The sequence below is a fragment of the Oculina patagonica genome, chromosome 2, assembly GCF_052425735.1.
Source record: "Oculina patagonica isolate OP01 chromosome 2, crgOcupat, whole genome shotgun sequence".
In the NCBI taxonomy this organism is placed as follows: Eukaryota; Metazoa; Cnidaria; class Anthozoa; order Scleractinia; family Oculinidae; genus Oculina; species Oculina patagonica.
Genome location: NC_135759.1, coordinates 21685138 through 21705828, shown reverse-complemented (window position 1 = coordinate 21705828; position 20691 = coordinate 21685138). Strand labels below are relative to the sequence as shown.

Below are 20691 nucleotides of genomic sequence, written 5' to 3'. Positions count from 1 at the left end.
GTACAGCCACTGACAACTAAGCTACTAACACTCGAAACGTCATCCAAAACTGTGTTCTCCGGCTCCGATCCCATTGTCACGTGTTCAATGATGACGTAGGCATAAAAGTCCGCCATTTTGGAATCTACAAACAGCGCATGCAACATCCTTCCTTTTCGGCCTAAATTCCATTTAAAACTAAGCGGTTAGTATGATTGCTTCTCTCCTTACCACTTGGCAATTTTTTTCTGGGCTAGTTTCCGTGAATGTGAAGGAATTATTACCCGTTCAACACTGAAAATATACTTCCTTTGCCAGCACTCGCCGACGCAGATTTCTCTTGATCATAACAAGTTTATGATTCTGTTCATTGAGTTTTAAACGGTTCAGATAGCAATTGACATTTGAAGGAGGACATTTAAAACAAGACTTCTTGTTTATAAGGTTGAATTAAGCGACTAAATTGAAGACTCCGCTGGAGAAAGAATGGTATGCCGCTGCGAAAACAACAAAATGGCGTTTGTGGATGATGGTAGGACTTTCGAGTTCTCGAAATGATATTCCGTGGCCACTATTTACCTCGCCTCTTGTCTGAAGAATTGAGGAGTTATCTCCAATGTCTTCCACACTAGAGGAAGTTGATGGAAACTATAACATCACGAATGATTTGGAGGAAAAGGACTCCGAAGCCAAATGCAACGACGAGGAAGTTCTTGTCAATGGCGACGGAGAAAGTGTCGATCATAAGAATTTGAACGGCGATGCACGCGATGAACAAGAAGAAAGCTTGATTGATAACACAACTAAATTATTATCTCCTTTAAATGGAATTAAACGCGACAGAGATCAAGAGTTTCAGTTTATTTTAGCGGAATATGAGCACACGAAAAGCGAACTTTCCAAATTACAAACTGATTACAAGTTGTCTTTGGAACGCGAGAAGAGTTTGTGTGAAAAACTGCAAGATTATCACGGTAAAGAAGACTCGAGCGTAGATGATTTGAGTCGTGTTAACGAAGACTTAAGGAAAAATTTAGATACAGTTCTTGAGGAGTTGAAGTCTTCAAAGGAAGAGCTAAAAAGGTAAGAAATATCTATGCACTTCATTTTAAGATTGTACAGACAGTACACATGTTAGTTCCAACATGGCGGGTGGTTGTGTGTGTCTTTGTGTTGAAGCGAGACGATATTGCTGTATTTTGATTTTATTTACTCATCCAGGTAACCATACAATACAGTGTTCCGTGACCCTTGTCTCAAAATTCTCCTCATTCAATTGATATTCTATTTTGTATCTGATTTCTCATTCTTATGGGTTTGTATAAAAGTATTGATTGACCACCAACCAAATATTAAATTTAGTTCTAACTTCAGTTTAATATTACCAATCAAGAGGATAAAAAGCTTTCTAAATGGATTTTTTTTTTACCATAAACTAGAGAGTTGCTCATAACCTTAAATCAAGAACACTATTTTCTTACAGATGACTGACAATCGAATTACAAAACATAAAACAATGTTGCTTTGTTTACATTTGCATTGCACCTGTTGTATACCACAGTTTCTTTATATAAATATAATGATAGAGACCTGTTCTATCCTTGTTGCACCAGTTATCAGATCAAAAGATCAAAGATCATAGCATGCTTTCTTCTAAAGTTATCCCTCTATTCCACACTGGAAAGTTCGTATTTGATACACCGAAGTTTTACGCCAAATCCCTATAAAATACGCCAGAAGTTGGCGTAAATTATCGACCTCCTCGCCCAAGATCTTCGGCGTAACATACATGTTATCCAGACTGGCCTCCATTCCCTTGGTCAGCATCAAAAATAATTTTTCTTATCATTTTGACTGTTTGATTTATCTCCATATAATTCACCTCAGAATAGATTATCTGTCAAGGCATTTTTGCTGTTGTGATAGCATATGAATTGAAGAGATAAAAACACTTTATACAATGCTGCAGTCTTAAAAAAGTTTTATCTGGCTGGTTAAACTGTAAATCAAGTATAAACTTTATTCAAATCATGGCCATTGTTTTTCAAAGTTTACAAATATGTTTGATTTTTTTGACCAGTCTTATTGGTCATCATCAGAGTAAGGCTCATTTATGACTTTGTGGACTCCGCAAGAAATAAATGCGTAACATTTCTTACCGGCCCTATACCCACCTAGGGTTATGGCCATAAGTCAAGTAACATTTCTTAGGTGGTTTTTCTTACCCATTGTTAGGTCAGATACAATGCTCACAGCTTTTTAAATAATCACCATAATGCACCAATTACCAATCTTTTTATATAATAATTTTGGACAAACTGGACAGGGGGAGGTGGTAACCTGTGATTAGCTAGCATCCTATCCAGGGAGAGTAGCAATTTAATACTCCTAGTCACTTCACACTATGAAAAAAATTATCAGGATAGGCTCTGGCAGTGTGGATCACTTTGGCCCATGTACAGATACCCTTTCAAAATTTTATATTAAATATAAAATATACTGTCCTACAGTGTTTGCTATCATTCCAGGGGGGATGTTCGGGAATCCAAAAATTCCACATTGCCCTTTGACAAGCAGCTTTCAGTTTTTGCTTATCTGGGACTGTTACATGCTTGTCTTAGTTTACTTTATTTACAATTTAATGGGCAGACATCTTGACTGGGGCCTCACACATAATGCAAGTAAGAATGAAAATTTACATGTTATTGCCCAGCAGGAATATCTTCTTGTCTCGAATGATTGGACAGCACTTTTTACGAGCCCCAGATGCTGTCTTGATGCATGTTGTACAGCACCTATTTCACAAAAGAAGCAATAAAAAATGCACATTGTAAACATAGTATGCAGAATAATAAACTGTAGGAAGAGTAATAAATATTTGGGAGCTTACATATAACGTTTTTATATTGTTTTACTTCTCAGGATAAAGAACATTAATGATGAACTGGAAAGTGAAAAGGGAAATCTGAGTGCAGAGATTTTGAAGTTACAACTAAGTGAAGATGAAAGTGAGGAAAATGAACTTCTCAAAAAGAGTAATCAGGAACTGGACGATAAACTCAAGGAAACAACAGAAGAGCTGAATGCAACAAAAAAGAAACTCCAAGATCATGATCAGGCGGCAAAGAGAGCTATTGCAGCTCTGCAAAAGGAAATGGCACTCAGAGTTGACCAGGTGAGCAACAGTTGTAATAGTATATTTATTTTTATTACGAAAAAGAACTTTAAGCTTACAATAATTATAATATTAAAAAAAATGTTCCCACACCCAAGTGCATTGAGCTCTGAGTCATATAAGCATGTTGGAATTTTTAAGAAGAGAAGAGAGGTGTACTGAGAAGAATGAGGCACAGCCGTGTGCCCCTCGCACCTCTTGTGCGTTCTTAAATTAAATTCCCAAGTGCTTATAAAACTTAATTATCACAAGGAGTAAGTCTACTATATCCTTACAAAATTGTGTATTGCAGGGCCCCACTGAAAACCACCTTTTTGTGATGTGGGCTCCCTGCTAAAATATCTTTATTATTATTATTGAGCTCATGAAATAAGCTGTGTGCATTATAACTCAATGAAGCACATGTGCATGTTTTATGGAGCTTTAATGTACATGTATAATAAATTCAAACTGACAAGTTGTAGCATGCACAATTACATTCATGAACATTTAAAAATAGATGTTGTGGTTTAAATTTATCTTTTTATTTTTGCCACAAAATTGCCCTTATCTGTAGAAAAGAAAGAGAAGGTTTTTTTGTTAAATACTTTTACTGCGAAAGACACAATGCTTGTGTATTCATTGTTGTTGAATTTACAGTACAACAACCCTCCAAGTTGAGACCATTTTAGTCGCCATGTTTTGGAGCTGGCGACTAAATTTGAACCAAGGTCGCTAGCCTGGCGACTAAAATTGAGAGGAATGATTGAAAGCATCAGCTTAATTTGGTGACTAAAATTTTTCACTGGCGACCAAAACTTGAGTAGTTGGTGGCCAAATGGCCACTAACAAAAAAGTAAACTTGAAGGGTTGCAGTACAACCTCCCCTTATAGACATAGGGACACCTCACCCTATCAAGGACAGTTCACCTGATCAAAAAGATTCCAAGATTCATATAATCACTACGTCTGTAATATGAATACGGTTTACATAGTACACACACTTTTCAGACTTATATTAAGTGTCTTATTAAATAGGTTCGAATGTACGTTTGTTCTCAGAAGCCCTCTGTTGTGCCTCACACCAACTTTTTTTTAAGGTAACAAAGATGTATGAAGATGTGCTCAAGGAAAAGGAAAACCTGGGAATTAAATTAGTTCAAGGAGAGGAAGAAAAGAAGAAAATGGCCAGAGAGAATGAACTTCTAGGGAAAAAAGTTTCTGAAAATGCAAGGGTATGTATGAATGCTGTAGATACTTTCAGGAACCTACCGCAAATAAGTGGTTTAGCTTTGTAAATTACTTTCAATAATGTTTGTTAAACATATTGTTAGAAAGTCTGTTAATAAGCCATTGAGCTTATTTTTGCTGAAAAGGCTTTTCTAGTAGGCTACTTTTATTTATTTTGACAGTGCAGTACATTTTTATTATTGGAAGGAATTTTACCTTTTAACAATGGACTTATATTAAGAGAAGTTGTTTGTGTCTAAAAAAGTTCAGGTGCACACAGGAATACCAATGATTTCGTTTTTTTTTTTTTTTAACTAAACCTATATAAATAATTATTATAAGCTCATGGGCTCATGTTTTTGGGGTCAGAGGGGGCTTATTAATGCATTCTTGTCTCTTTCTAGGAAATAGAAAAGTTTCGGCAAAAACTGAAGACTGTTCAGGCAGAGCATGCTAAGCTACAGACATCATTTGATGACAGGGTAAGGCTCCCACATCAGTTAAAGTCCTTGGTGTGTTCTTGTTGTTGGCTTTATATTTATGGCTTAAAATGATATACAAGTAAGCTATTTATTTTCTTTTTGCAGGGAAAGGAACTTGCTGCTGCCACGAGGGAATCTGACAAATTTGCAGAGGAAGTGAATTCACACGCTGTGAAGGTCAAATGGGCGCAGAACAAACTCAAGACTGAATTAGAATCACACAAGGTACAAACTCTTCTTATTTCTGCTTCTCAACTGATTTTTAGTTCCCCTTGTTTCAGATTATAATAGTCAATATGAGACAATGAAACAAGAAAATCAAACTGATTTGAAAAAAATTAAACCAAAGAAATGTAAATAAATTATTTTTATTATTATTCTGGTGAAACCTCCTATTCTTCTTCTGTATAATTAACTATAAAATTAATTGTAAGCCCTGATAGTTGTGCAGCAAAAGTAAACTTGCTGTGATGTTGTTCCTCTGTATCAGGAAACCAAGAACAAGCTGTTACAGGTGACACAGAAACTGAAGGAATCCAGAGAGGAAGGCCTTCAAATCAGGGCTGACTGTCAGGCTATGATCAAGCAATATCAGGTAAGGTTTCAATGTTGTTGCTGTTGTTGTTTGTCACTACTAGATGTGTTCAAGTTTGCGTGTACAACATAGCTGTTTCATCAACTCCCCTTCCTGTCTCTCCAACTTCCTCTACCCCCATTCCCACCTCGCTCACTTGATCTGGATAGGATTAAAAGTGTTGTGACAGGGTTCATTATGGGTACGTAGGGAATGATCGTAATTATTGCAGTATATTCCCTATGTGTACATAATGAACAATTTTTGATACCTTGGCTAATTGACACCTCAAGCAGGCAGACATCTCTTGAAATATAGTCACAAACCCTGTTACATATATTTACAAACACTCTCCTTATTGCCTGAATGAATTTTCCTGGTCCTAAGGGTGTCCACTTTCATAAGTTTGACTCCACAGCCCTCCAAGTTAATTTTTTTTCCTTAGTGGCCACCGACTGCTCAAGTTTGGTCGACAGTGAAAATTTTAGTCGCTAAATTAAGCTCACCCTTTCAATCCTTCTTCTAAGTTTTAGTCACCAGGCTGGTGACTTCGGTTCCAGTTTTGTTGCCAGCTCAAAAAATTTAGTCACCATGGCCACTAAAATGGTCTTAACTTGGAGGGTTGCTGTACTGAAAATGGGAATTAAGAGCAAGTTTGTAGAAGAATCGAACAAAAATTCTTTTTTGCGGCAATTCTTAAAATACAGGGATTTCGCTCATCTCCTGCATGAAGGCAGTCCTTATTAAAACTAAAAACGTTATGTTGTTTTTTTCTTCAAATAGTTTTATTTTTCTGAGAAAAACGAAATTTTCGATTTGACATCTAGACTCGTCCAGACTCGATTGAGAGGGTACAAATTGGGTTGAAAATTGACCATTTTCAATCGATTTGTATGTCAAAACCATCACGCGCAGAAAAAAATAAATACAACCGGTCTATTGCATGACTCTTCCTTGTCCAAATAAGCATAGTTTCAAGAGTTTTGGTTTAATCTAATTATTTTACGGTAAACAGAACCAGACTATTCTCACGCGAAATGAAAGTCGGTCGGTCAAAAGAATCGTCATTTTCACTATGTGCCTTATCTCAGAATTCCTTGAGATAAATATATTTCAACTGTAGAAGGATGATACTTTTAAAATATTTAAAGTTTTGTCTGGGTAAATGATTAAGCACTTGTCAAAAAATTATTCAAAATCGTACAAAAACGACACAAATCACGCAAGCTTTCGAATGCGTGACCAAAAGTATTACCACCGCATTTGTTCTTTAAATCAATTTAGTCGCAACACTAGCAATACCAAGGCATAAATCATAATAAATATGTTGATTATGATATCTTGTCCCATGCAATACGTTTTTTCCTGTCATTTCTTCAATGGCTTCCCGTTCAGTTCGCATGCCGCTTGTCGAATCCGTCTGCGACTGGTGAATTTGAAGCAACCACCGATACGAGTTTAACCAAATATGTATCGTCATGATTAACAAGCCCTTTTTGTGTTACTTGATTAAGCCATATTTCAGGTTATAGCCGGCAAAGCGTTTTCGATAAGCCACTTTGCAGTGCCTGTTTGCCCCGTTATTATTCCAAGTGAAGTATAAATTTGCATACTTTCGAGACAAGCGTGACAGTTTTTTATACTTAGGGGGTGGGGTGAGGAAGGGTCTTAAATTTTTAGATGAATCAAATGTTTGAAAACGTTTGGAGATGAATTGTCACAAACTAATACCGTATTTTACATGGGGATGTAAAAGAATTTCACAACGTCAAACCTGACCCCACGGGAACAAGGATACCAGTTTTCTGGAATATGACATTTGATATTTCTCTTCCTACATCTCTATCTCCTTTAGAAGTCTTCCCTTTACTGTGATAAGCAATCTCGTGAGGAACTTTGCTTGTACTGGAACTTTTTCGCCATCCAATTCCAAGCTCGGATCGATGAAAGGGACAGATAGTAAAATCGCGTCGATCATACGAGCAAGGACTGCCAACTATCGTTTTAAAAGAACAAGAAACTTCTATGAGACATCAAGTGCAGCGAGAACATGTGGAGTTTCCAACAGTTCACCAGACAACTGAAGGAAAAAGCACTTTACGGGGACTGTGTTGTGCCGGTTGCTCCACAAATGGTTCGTGAGAAAAAAGAAATCATTCAAACATCTATAATCGAGTTTAGTAAATTAAATTAGTCTCGTCTCCTAAAAGTAAACAACGTGAATTCTCGCACACACAAGGTCAATTATTTTACTTTGTTGTTTTGGAGAATAACGAAGTACATAACTGAATTATATGGTTTTTATGGAAGGAGCAACCAGCAATTAGTAGATTATAGACTACCACCAAACCGGAAACGAGAAGCAAACGACTTTTAGAAAGTCTAACTTTAATAGATTACAACCCTTTTTCCTGACAGCGGCTTTAATTTTTGTCAATACTTTTACGGTTTTTCTCTCTTTGATTTTGAGCGTAAGCAGAACTTATGAGTAAAGTAAATCACGTAGCAAATACGAGTTCGTGACAATTCATCCCCAAACGTTTTCAAACCATTGATTCATCTAAAAATTTAAGACCCTTCCTCACCCCACCCCGGCCCCTAAGTATAAAAAACTGTCACGCTTGTCTCGCTTGTCTGTCACGCTTGAATTTATACTTCACTTGGAATAATAACGGGGCCAACAGGCACTGCAAAGTGGCTTATCGAAAACGCTTTGCCGGCTATAACCTGAAATATGGTTTAATCAAGTAACACAAAAAGGGCTTGTTAATCATGACGATACATATTTGGTTAAACTCGTATCGGTGATTGCTTCAAATTCACCAGTCGCAGACGGATTCGACAAGCGGCATGCGAACTGAACGGGAAGCCATTGAAGAAATGACAGGAAAAAACGTATTGCATGGGACAGGATATCATAATCAAGCAAAGGTGAACATATTTATTATGATTTATGCCTTGGTATTGCTAGTGTTTCGACTAAATTGATTTAAAGAACAAATACGGTGGTAATACTTTTGGTCACGCATTCGAAAGCTTGCGTGATTTGTGTCGTTTTTGTACGATTTTGAATAATTTTTTGACAAGTGCTTAATCATTTACCCAGACAAAACTTTAAATATTTTAAAAGTATCATCCTTCTACAGTTGAAATATATTTATCTCAAGGAATTCTGAGATAAGGCACATAGTGAAAATGACGATTCTTTTGACCGACCGACTTTCATTTCGCGTGAGAATAGTCTGGTTTTGTTTACCGTAAAATAATTAGATTAAACCAAAACTCTTGAAACTATGCTTATTTGGACAAGGAAGAGTCATGCAATAGACCGGTTGTATTTATTTTTTTCTGCGCGTGATGGTTTTGACATACGAATCGATTGAAAATGGTCAATTTTCAACCCAATTTGTACCCTCTCAATCGAGTCTAGACGAGTCTAGATATCAAATCAAAAAATTTCGTTTTTCTCAGAAAAATAAAAATATTTGAAGAAAAAAAACAACATAACGTTTTTAGTTTTAATAAGGACTACCTTCATGCAAAGGATAAGCGAACAATTTTTCATAGCATTACCGGACGTTGTCGGATTCTTCTACAAATCTCCTCTTAACACTTTTGTGCTTGTCAGAATTATTTTCATGTATAAAAAGTACTTGGGGTATGTGTACTTTTGTCAAGGTCTTATCATTATAATTGACACCAGTGTTTGGTTTATCTCAAGGAATCAGAAGAAATGAGATCAAACTCCTTGGACAGCAAACTCAAAGCAAAGGAGGTGGAACTGAAAAGGCATGAGCAAGAAATCGCTGATCAGGATGAGGTATGGTATCTCTTGTTTAACACTTCAAGTTGTCCCTTTTTAGCCATCATACCGAAATGTTAATTGGCAGCGCACCAGTTGGTTCCGGATCGAACGGTCTGGGTTCAAGCCTTGGCCAGAGTCACTGTGTTGTGTTCTTGGGCAAAGACACTTTACTCTCATAGTGCCTCTCTCCACCCAGGTGTATAAATGGGTACTGGCGAACTAATGCTGGAGGGTAACCCTGCGATGGACTAGCATCCCATCCAGGGGGGAGTAGAAATACTCCTAGACACTTCATGCTACAGAAACCGGGATAAGTTCTGGCCTGTATAGGCACTTGGCTCAACGCAGACTTTACCTATATTAATTGGCACCATAAAGTTGTACATACTTGTTGAACTTTGCTCATCTCAAAATAGTTAGTGCTTTATAGCAGTAACATTGAAGCTACATGTACTGGTACCTAGGCTTGAAACCAGACTTAAGGCTTACATCTGAACATCAAGTTGCACTTTTACAGTAAGCACCTTGTCAGGTTTAATTTGGAGACATGGTAGCTTAAACTTGGCATTCAACTGTTTTGTTCAAAAGGTTCACAAAATGAAAGTTCAGGAACTAGAGGCATATAAAGATCAGTGCAGAAAAAGTCAAGAGGATGTGAAAGCTTTAAAAGCGAAGGTACATTGTTTCTTCTTACTGTTATGTGTTTTTGGTGAGATGCTGACGATCCATTTCCCTACACATGCCATCCCTTTTCTGTCGCCATTCTTCAGAAGAAAAACTGGACTGCAAGTGTATGGGAGGCAAAAACTTATGAATCCCAAACTGCAACCAGCTAGTCACCAATAGAGTTGAAGCTCTCTTTGCGACTACTCTCAACAGCGACCAACTCTAGTTATGATTAACACAGTGAAACTCTGTTTGAATTGTTACTCAAACTCTGTGATCAAGTTAAGCTCTCGTAGGTGACCACTAAGTGTCCATTCCCATAATCTACCACCATTATCATGAATTACAACTGGTCTTTTGCTTTGTTTTTAAGCTCTTGTAAGCGAATCTTAGTCGCAGCTAAGTTTTCAAACAGCAACAGAATATTGCTGAGTGATCTTATCAGTCATACATGAAACTTATCTCTAGTCAGTTTTAACTTGACTGCATTCATAATTCCAATCAACAGTTTTCTGTAGCTTTACATGTAAGAATCCAAACAGTGATTTAATGTTTTGAGTAACTTTGCTGAATTTTCTTTCACCATTATAATTAAATAGATTTGAATAATATAATAACTGTAAAATGATACATGTAACTTCAGATCAGTGGGTTGGAGGAAAAGATCACACAGTATGCTCTGAAGGTGGCAGAACATGAGAAGAGTGCGGTATTGAACAAAAAAGAACAACAAAACCTCAAGAAAGAGCTGGATGAGAATCAAGTGTACAAGGCAAAGTATGAAAGGTAAACATACCTTTTTTAGGGTTGCCACGATCAGGAAATTGTTATAGGGAAAATAAAATTCTTCAAGATCAGGGAAAAGTCAGGATATTTTATTTTGAGTCAGGGAAAATTGCCCACATTTTGAATGGAATTTTATTTTAACAGGGAAAAATCAGGGAAAATTGGAAGCTTACCAGTATGATTAAATCACTGTAACCAGAAAAAGAGTTAAGACTACTGTATAGTAGTGTAAATCAAGCCTAAGCTGTTATCTTTTATTTCTTTTAATTTAAAACAGTGAGGCAGAGATGGTGAAGCATTTAACAGCTGTGGAAAGTGAACAGAAAAAGACCATTTCTGATCTTGAGGCTGATATTTTGGCTTGTCACAGCAAAGAAGCAGAGCTTCTGGCATTCTCTGAGAAAATGACAGCTAAAAATGCTCAACTTCAGTCAGAAGCCAGTGGCACCCTTGCCAAGGTACTCAATACAATGATTGTGAATATTAATATCTTTGTTGCTTTTGTTGTTGTTGTTGTTGTTCCTGCTGCTCTGAGGAGCTATAAGAGGGACCTGAAGGGATAAAATGGGAACTGGGATTTGGGCAAATTTTCACTGGGAAAATGAGATTTAGGTCACTGGGACTGCCAGGAATCACTTCCAAATAAACAACAGAACTGGGACTGGGATTTGGAAAAGAAGGAATAAATTGTAAATTTCACAGTTTTTGCACACACCTTCTGTTCTTGCTTAAATCGTAAAATTGTAAATTATTTTGTAGGCCGTGCATTCAATCCTGGACATAGGTTGAGAGTTTACGTGTTTGTAGCCAGCCCAGGCTACCCTTAAGTGCCATTTTGTAAAGATTTATCCCACCACCTTCCTCCACTCTCCTTCTCCATTCAATCATGCTTTTTTTGCAAATTTGCATCTTTACAGATAGTTGAAATTCTCCTACATGTAAGAGCTTTTCTGGAGTTTTAACATTGCTTTTTTTTCATTGCGTGCTTAGCTTGATGCAATTCTTCTTGACAAATCAAAACTGGAGGAACAGTTTGAGCAGGTGGAAAAGGCAAGGCAGACACTGGTAGGTCATGGATGTTTAACTGAACTAGAAATTTATAAAGTCATTTATAAACCACTGATAAGGCACAACAGATAATGTTCATACCATCTTGTTTTGTTTTCTGTCAGTCATATGATGTTAAAATGTTACCAGCTGACCCTGATAATGATGCCTGAACTTTTGTTGTAATTATAATACCGGCTTGCTGGCTTAAGTAAGGCCAGCAGAATTATGCATGTTCCCTTAATATATTTATTTTAATGTACCCCTCTCTTTGTTTTCTATGAATTTAGGAGGAAGAATTGAAAGAGAAGACATCGCATTTTGAAAGTGAACTTACATCTTTAAACAGTCGTCTGGAAGAAAAATCAAAAGCCAGTAAGAGCAAAACGTTTTGTACTTTAAGCTTGATGTTTTACTTTTTTCCCAAGTCTTGCACAGGCATCCATTCCTGATTAAAGTGAGTGCTGTTTGTGGCTTCCCACAAACACTATGCTTCATTTGCAAATGATGCTACAGGTTCACGTAACAAACTTTAATTTTTAAAACCGTGCATCTTAGATACATTATTTTGAGCTAAATGTGATGCAGTTGATTTAGTAGTGTGTCAGAGAACCCTGCCTTATGACCACCTCATTGATACATACCCAGTCATCTCATTATTATATATAGCCACTTTTTTGACCCAAAAAACCTCAGTCAGTCATTATGTTATTTGATTTTGGTGGTCAGGTTAACAGGTAAAAAAATGTAAAAAGTCTGCTTTGAGCCAAGTGGCCTTTACTGCTGGAGCTTATCCCGGTTTCTGTAGTCCATCACAGGGGTCCCCCCCCCCCTCCCAGCATATATTGGCTGCATGGTACCCATTTAAAAACAAAAAAAAAAAAAATATATTTTTTTCATAAACCCCCCAAAAAAAAAAAAAAAAAAAAAAAAAAAAAAAAAACAAAAAAATATAATCTGCATGGTACCCATTTATACACCTGTGTTGAGAAAGGCAATATGAGAATTCATAAAGTGTCTTGCACAAGAACTCAACACAATGACCCTAGCCAGGGCTTGAACCTGGACCCATCGATCCAGAGTCCAGCATGCTAACTATTAGGAGGGGTTTTCACTTGAGGGACAGGAGGGTAAATCTCCCTCCTCCCTACTTTTTGCACTAGTTTCTCCCTCCTCCCTACTTTTTGCGCTAAAAGTTTCGCCCTCTTCTCCCTACTTTTTGAGCTAAAAAAAAAACACTACTCCCCTTTCTCCCCTCCTCCCCACATTATTTTTTTTTTATTGGCTAAAGGATTTCTCCCTCCTCCCTAAATTTTGATTGGCCATATTCTCCCTCCTCCCTATTCGTTGTACGACTCTCCAATGAAAACTGCTCTATTAGGCCACCACAACTCCCCAGGTTAATAGGGTTTCAGTTATAAGAAGCAGTTCTTGTTTTAGTGTGTTACATCCCCGTTATGGTAAACACACTTAGTTGCAAAGTTAAATTAATTTTATTAACTCTGGGAAATAACACAATAGTCATTTGCCATACGTGCAGCAAAACAGTCATAAAAACTGCAAAATGTATGGCTTGCGTTACCCATTGAAAACATATACATTAATTTTTAGGTATATATCTGGATTATCTTTTACTTACTTTTTTGTTTTGTTTTGTGTCATGCCAGTGTCAGAGCTTGCTGCTTCTCTAGAGGAATCACGAGATGAGCTTCAGGTGGCGAAGAGAAAGAACACAGCTCTTATTAAGGTGAGTATTCATTGCTAGTAGTTTTGTTATGTAAGGAACTTCATTATCTACATGTTGGAATTCCTTTACACCTGTACATGCACTTTTTATACATGTCAGTGTTTTATAAAGTTATCAATTTAGTATTACATTAAATTTTTTCTCAGAATGAAGGTAGTGCTTCAGCGAACTTTTGTGATTGTTGAATTAGTCAGTAAATCAGGTTCTGTGTAACCATTAAAATGGTTTCATTTTCTCTTAGGATTTAACAAGACAGTTACAGCAATCTAGAAAGTGAGTATGAGACACTTGTTATTTGTATGATACAAAGCTGGATAAAAACCAGTTATTTTCTTATTCTACTCATTCCTAACAGATAAAATCGTCTTTTAGTTACGAAAAAATAATATTCCAGTCTGCTCTTGTGGAGAATGAAAATAGGGGCACCAAAACAGAGGTCTATTTGCTTGGGCTACTTTCCTGAGACTCTAAAAGTGGTCACCTTGTAATTTCTAGCACAGGTCGTGCATATTGGGAGAGAAGAGAGAGCAACAGTGGTCCAATGGTTAGTGCATCAAGAGCTCTGGGTTCAAGTGCTGGTTGGGGTCACTGTGTTGTGTACTTGTGCCTCCCTCCACTCACGTGTATAAAATGGGTATCCCTGCGAATTGCAGCGGGAAACCGAAAAGTAAAAACGCTGGAGAGTTACCTGTTTTGCTATAGTTTCTATCTAGGGAAGTAATGAGAAGTAGCTGAATTCCTAGTTGCTTTATGCTATGATAACTGGAGTTAAGCGTGGGCCTGCAAAGTCGTCTAGACCTAAACACACTTTTTTCAGCAGCTGACACAGATAGAGAAAAACCTCGAAATTCACGGACCAAAGTACGAACTGTACTGTAATTCTATACGATTTGTATAGAAAGGTAGTATTTTAAACTTTGGATTGAAAAGGTTAACAACTATGGATTCATGTAGCCGATGAAAGTTGTGTTTTCGTCTTTGAATTTGTTCTGTGATGTTTGAATGTCTTGCTTTTGGAAGTATAAAATAAGCAAGAAAAATAGCTGATTTCTCGCTTTTTTCCCTATCAGACAAGTGGAGAAACTAGAATCAAATAACCTTGGATCCAAGGAGAATTTAAGCGAGGAGTCAAAATCTTCATCCACCAATTCACTTGATAAGATAGGCAGCGCCTGTACCACTCCCACGTCAATCTCATCACCAAGCTCAGTAACATCAGCCACAGATGGCGGGGTACGTGTTCATTCAGTTTGTCTTAGAAAGAATCTGTGGTCGAGCTAGGGATTGGAAAGAGGGCCAAGGAAGAAATATGCATCGTTATATACATGTAGTAGCATCTCAGTACCACATACATGTAGATAAGCATGTGCTGGGAAGTTCAAAAGGCGATTAACCCTCAACCCAGGATTAAAAGTTGATCGAGAGTTCAATTTCTCTTGTATAAAAGTGTTTTTTGCTTATGTTTTGTGGAGTTTAAGATTAGTCGACATAAAAAAAACTGATTTGCAGTTTAAAAACTGAAATCAAAATTCACGCTAATCCTGGATTAGCTTAATCGTGATTTGAACAACCTGGCCCTGGATAACAACTGACAAATGTTGAAGTCAGTTAAACATGGCTTGTTAAGTTGTTAAAATACATGTATCTCTGTTGTTATTCTTTGTTAGTAACTCGTTATTTAAGGTTTTTTTTTTTCGAGTTAAGGTAATCGTTTGCATCACAGTATTAATTTGAAATTCCATGAAAAGGTTTTCTAAAAAGTACAATCAGCTGTACAATAATACATGTACATGTATGTGAAGTAATGTTTGATCGTTTCATCTTTTCAGTGGGTTGTTGTCAACAGCTCCCAGTCAGCAACTGATGGGGTAAGCCTTTGAAATAGATTTTAACATAGTTATTTTACCCAAGCCAATTGTCTTGTTTTGTTTTACTTGTGTTTGCTGTAAGGTTGAAGCTCTTTTCAGCGAGGTATTCATGATCATGGAAGCTGCTTTAACTTTAAAAATGGTGATGTTTGCTGTGCATGTAGGAAGCTTGCGCCGATATTGTCTCATATTTTACAGCGGCTTGATTTCCCTAAGGTTTTTGGTTGTATGATGTTGCATAGTTAAGTATGAAAAAAAAGGAGCTCTAACAGTCTTCTCTGGCTAATGACAGGCCTCACTCGAAGCCTCTAGTGGAGACAATGTGCAGATTTTGGGACAAAAGGACCACAGGGCGAGCACAGAACTCGCGCCCGACAAGGCTGTTCTTGTGGATCGCATCTGCAGACTGCAGAAAATCCACGCCAAAAAGAACGAAAAGTTGGAATTCATGGAAGGTCATGTAGCAGCTCTTGTAGATGAGATACAGAAGAAAAGCAAGTGAGTCAGAGTGTTAACTTGATTTTATGAGTCATTCTATCTCCGAAACAGTACTTTGATTCTAGTTTTTCCGCCAAAAAAGTTGGTAATTTTTAGTTAGGTATTTTTAATAAGAAGAATTTTCAAGGGAAAGCTTTCGGCGTGCAATTTTTTGCTTGGATAGAATCTTAGTCCCGCCAAATGCAGCTTCTAAAAGAACGAGCATCTTTGCCATTAAAATTTTGGTAAGTCTTGCGTTTCCTTCACATTGAAAAAAATCCTGAAAAAATATTTGACTGTGGCAGAAAAACACTAAGGTGAACGGCCAATATACCCAAATTGAACAAGAATGGCTAAGAATACGGCTGATTGCGGCGTATATTTTCTGTATTACGAGCCTCGTCGGCGAAAGGGGAAAATGTGGGCGGGGGCCGATGAACGTTAATCTATCTCTTCTCACAGTAAAACGTACTGTGAAATGCTTTGATAAAGCATAGTATTAATCTCAGTTATAAAGCAGTGAATATCAAAACAAGAGTTGGTCACGAATTTCATGTGATTTCGTATGTAGACTCAGGGAAGTAAATTTTGTATTGTAATGTAACACTTATTACTGGTTATTGTTGGCATCGTGATAGGAAATTGCCTATATCCATGTAACACAGATTAACGGATGGATTCCACTTCATTCTTTTTTTCTTCAGGATTATTCATTACTATGTGTTACGAGAGCATACTGGAACTTTGGCTCCACCCAAGTCAGACATGCACAAGGTAAGTCACGGTGCCTAAAAGTTAAGGGATGTAGGGCAAAAAAAGGCGGAGGTGGGTCACGGTTTTCTCGTGTACATGTATATGGAGCTTGTTTTTTTTTTCCCCCCCCCCCCCCCCCCGGGAATAAAAAAAAAAAAATTTTTTTTTTTCTTTAGTCCACCCGTCCACACAAAGAAGGTTGTCGAAAAAAAAAAAAAAAAACACAAAAAAAAATGGGGGGGGAAAAAATAGAATATTTTTTTTTTTTTTTTTTTATAAAAATTTTTTGGGGCCCTGTTTTTTTATTTTTTTTTTTTTTTTTTTTTTGTTTCCCTCTTTAAAAAAAATTTATTTTTTTTTTTTTTTAATAAAAAAGCGTATCTTTTTTAAATTTACCCGGGTTAATGGGGAATGAAAAAAATTTACGCGGCGTTTTAAAATTTCTCCGTTTTAAAATTTACCCGGGTCAGTGTGGACGGGGCCTAAAAGAAACTGAATGTAATTTTTTGTGTGTATGAGTTAAGGTTGAATTTGATTAAAAGTTACACAAATTAACTCGAGGCTGCGTTTAAACAAAAAAGAATGAAAAACCAGACGTCTTCTTGCGGTATTTTTTTTTAGTATTTTTACTTGATAATAAATTATGAATTAACTATAAAATAGCCTGTTTTTGTAACACTTGATAATATCTAGCTGTTAACTTTATATGGTGAGCAGAAATAGTTAAGGTAATTAATGCTTAACACATAAACGTCAGTCAGAGGCACTCTAAAACATTAAAAGTTCCTATTTCTAAAGTAAACAGTAGCTTTTGAAAAACTATTCCTCTTTATCTCCTTTGTCTCGTCACGCAATCTCCGCCCCCAGCGATTTCGTTTGCGTGACAAGGAAATAAAAAGCTTCTGCAAGCGAGAAACGTTTTACTGACGGCAAATAACTGACCAAAATAATTTAAGCGTTACCTCAGTCTTTGTCAGAGTAAGTTCTTGTCGGTAATCAATTCATAATGTTATTTTGTTCAGGATAAGTATGTAAGATATTAATTTTATAATCACTAGCACTGTAACACAAGGTATAATACTCATGCACTAAACACGTGTTTTCTCTCTCCCTGTCTCTCTCCCATAAAAGGCTGCCAAGCGTGGATCCTGCTCGCGCCCCTCTTCCCCATTCCTCGCGCGGAATAATTCACAGGTGCTTCCATCCCTATCTGAACATTCATTCATAACAAATTTAAAAATTCCTCGTTTAAATGCGTTAGGGAAAAGAGCGCTTTAATTTTCAATGATCCGCATTTTTCCAGATTCTTTTTCCTTCGGGAATGAACTGTTTTTTTTTTTATGTTTTATCCACCAAAAAGCTTATGTCAAAGTGACAGGTACTGTTTTATTCAATGAGATAGCAGCGCCGTATTGTCGGTCTTTTTTGCCTGTTTGTTCGTTTTTTTTTGTCGCGCCGTGTAAGTGGAAGAAACTTAACAGTTTCAAGGTTTATATTTTTGATTGTCTTCTCAGTCCTTATCTTCTTTTCGTAATGACTGATTTAAACTGACCAATTTAGCTAAAATAAATAAATGTAAAGTAGGAACACACGTTCCCATACTCTAAAAAATCAATTACCCTGATTTATAACGTTCCTAAATCGGATGTCAAATACTAAGTCGCTGGTTGAACCTTAAATAATAATCCAGCACAGATTCCAATTTAGCTTCTCTAATCTAAGAATAAGTGTGTATGGCAGTATAACGTGAAGTGAAACACCTTTCATATTAAAAATGTGTCAGTTTGTGATAGAGTTTCACGCTATCACGTTTGAGTAAGTTTTGGCTAACACTCATCCGACCAATTCTTCAGCTTTAGGCCCCGTCCACACTAATCCCGGGTAAATTTAAAAACGCATCTTTTTTTCTCCGGGTAGGCCAACCGTCCACACTGAAACGGCGTTTTCGGTCACCCAAAACAGAGCTTTTCAAAAACGCTCTCTGAAGTGGAGAAATTTGAAAACGCGGCTAGTGTGGACGGCGGAAACTGAGATTTTTGAAATCGCTGATGTCAAATAGTCATGTGATCTCCGTCAAAACGAAGAAGCGTATTGTTTTCAAATTTATCTCTGATTAATATGTTGCAACGCTTTTATGCGTGCGATTTAAAGCGTATCGTTTTCAAATTAATCCGGATTAATTTGGACAGGGCCTTAGAAGTCATGCTGAGCTCTTTCTCCTTGTTTGTAAATGTGTTAACAACAGTGTCATTGTGCGTTCTGTTTTTAAGGCTCAGGTGTCCCGCCACGGTGGAATCATGGCCTCCGTTTACTCGTCCAAGGCCGTGGACCCAGACATGACACTGGATTTGTCCCTTGAAATCAACAGAAAACTACAGGCTGTACTAGAGGACACAATCCTTAAAAATATTACTTTAAAAGTAAGTGTTGCCAGTGCCAACAACTTGTAACCGTTAGTGATTTAGTCTGTTCACAGCCTTCTCTGTTTTTCCGTATTTTTCTTCAATCCTTGAACGGGAGAAAAGAATCTCGAAAAAACTGGACGCCAGCGCAAAACGGGAGGCGCGAGGGGGTGTGGGGCGGGGAGTGTGTTTCGCACTCGTGCTCGCTTCTCTCACTTTTTCTTTCTCGTTCTTTTGCGTTGGAAAATATATGCTGTGTACAGTCTATAAGTGATTTTGTTATCTGGTACATTCCTCTAAACAAATCCTTATTCAACAGGAAAACCTTGACACCTTGGGGGACGAGATAACAAGACTCAACGAAGAACTGCAAAAAATGAAGAGAAGCAGAAGGTCGTAAAGTTCTAAACACAAAAAGAAAAACTGCTATTTGGATGTTGACTGGTTATTGATGGCATCGTGATAGGAAAGTGCCTATATATTGGCTGGAGGCAGCTAGGCTGAACGAGGGAAAAAATCAGGAGTTTTAAGGAGTTCTTTGGTTCTATTTGGCTCGCCATTTTTAACGTCTAAACAGTGGTTTCAGTTAATAATCAGAGGTTAAAATGGGAACGTGGTTCTTCATTTCGATAGAAGCAGTACACGTAATAGCCGTGGAATTATGGAACTCTATGAGCAAGAATTGTGTAAAAGACTTAAGCAGATTTTATCATGTACAGAAATGAAACTAAACGAGGGTAAAGAGAAAATGATATTTATGGCATTTGAATGCAAATGAACAGTGGACAGGCATTAAATCATAATAATCAATTAAAGACGTGACATAGGAACAAGGAGAATCTCGGCCCACGGAGTTGCGTCATTTCAACAGCATTTATACGTTTGCGTTATTCAATAAGGGTGAAAGGACTCTTGAAGCTATAAAGCTATCATTGATGGTCTTTTGTGGTTCTTGCTAGTAACACGTTTCATAAAGACACCTCGTTGATACGAACAGTTTGCTTGTCCCAGAATGACCAAGATTAATGAAAAGAATTTTGAGAGACTAAAATTCATGGTCACCTTTCAGGGTCACTCATCTGCTGTCCCAGCAATTTCCATATTAACGAGTTCGATTGTATTTAGTATTTTCATTGTCACTATTTGCTGCTACACAATTCAATATTATGCATTTGACCATTCAGAAACTACATAAATATAAAGGGTGCAAATGGCATGGGGATTTTAATATTGGCGCAAAAGGATATGCGTCCAGTCAATAAATTGTAATTAGGAAAATTATAAAATCACATTATTGTTTAAATTATAAGTTTAGTATGTACCATATGTATATATAAAAGTTTTTGTGAATGGACGTTTACAGTAGTAGTCATTTTTATTTAACTACCAACTGGAGGAAACGCGTTTCCCCTTGATACGATATCACATCTCATCTCGCCGTTGACATGTTTCAGAAGTATTTACTTTTATGCTTTTGCATATCTCAGTCAATAACGACTGAGTAACTCTACTACAGCAATACCCTGGCCCCAAAGGTTTTCTATCTTTCACAAATTTGATCGAAAAAAGAAGAACCACATTACAATTCAGGGTACAAGGGCACAATTGCAAGGGTCATGGGTTCTAATCCCATAAGAGTATTAAAGCTTTGTGGGCTTTCTCTCAGTAAATTGCAACTGTTTCAGCTTTTGAACTTCTATGCTCCATCCATTTTTTTTTTT

The 20691-nt window shown here is 37.1% G+C and overlaps 2 protein-coding genes across 2 annotated transcripts in view; both read left to right on the top strand.

Moving 5' to 3' along the window:
• Positions 1-117: 117 nt before the first annotated feature.
• Positions 118-19545, top strand: LOC144643506 (coiled-coil domain-containing protein 186-like). The gene is made up of 20 exons (XM_078502783.1): positions 118-1062; positions 2902-3154; positions 4234-4368; positions 4768-4845; positions 4951-5070; positions 5336-5440; positions 9141-9239; positions 9813-9899; positions 10534-10676; positions 10954-11134; positions 11667-11741; positions 12014-12098; positions 13391-13470; positions 13712-13743; positions 14541-14703; positions 15300-15338; positions 15631-15836; positions 16520-16589; positions 18839-18988; positions 19290-19545. Exons 1-20 carry the CDS (start codon positions 596-598, stop codon positions 19368-19370), a joined length of 2649 nt encoding a protein of 882 aa, XP_078358909.1. The 5' UTR covers positions 118-595; the 3' UTR covers positions 19371-19545.
• LOC144643512 (nucleolar complex protein 3 homolog) overlaps positions 2307-20691 on the top strand; it is a 115023-nt gene continuing 96638 nt past the window's right edge. The window contains exon 1 of the mRNA XM_078502791.1: positions 2307-2311. The gene's annotated coding sequence lies outside the window, so the exon portion shown is untranslated. The remainder of the gene's footprint in view (positions 2312-20691) is intronic.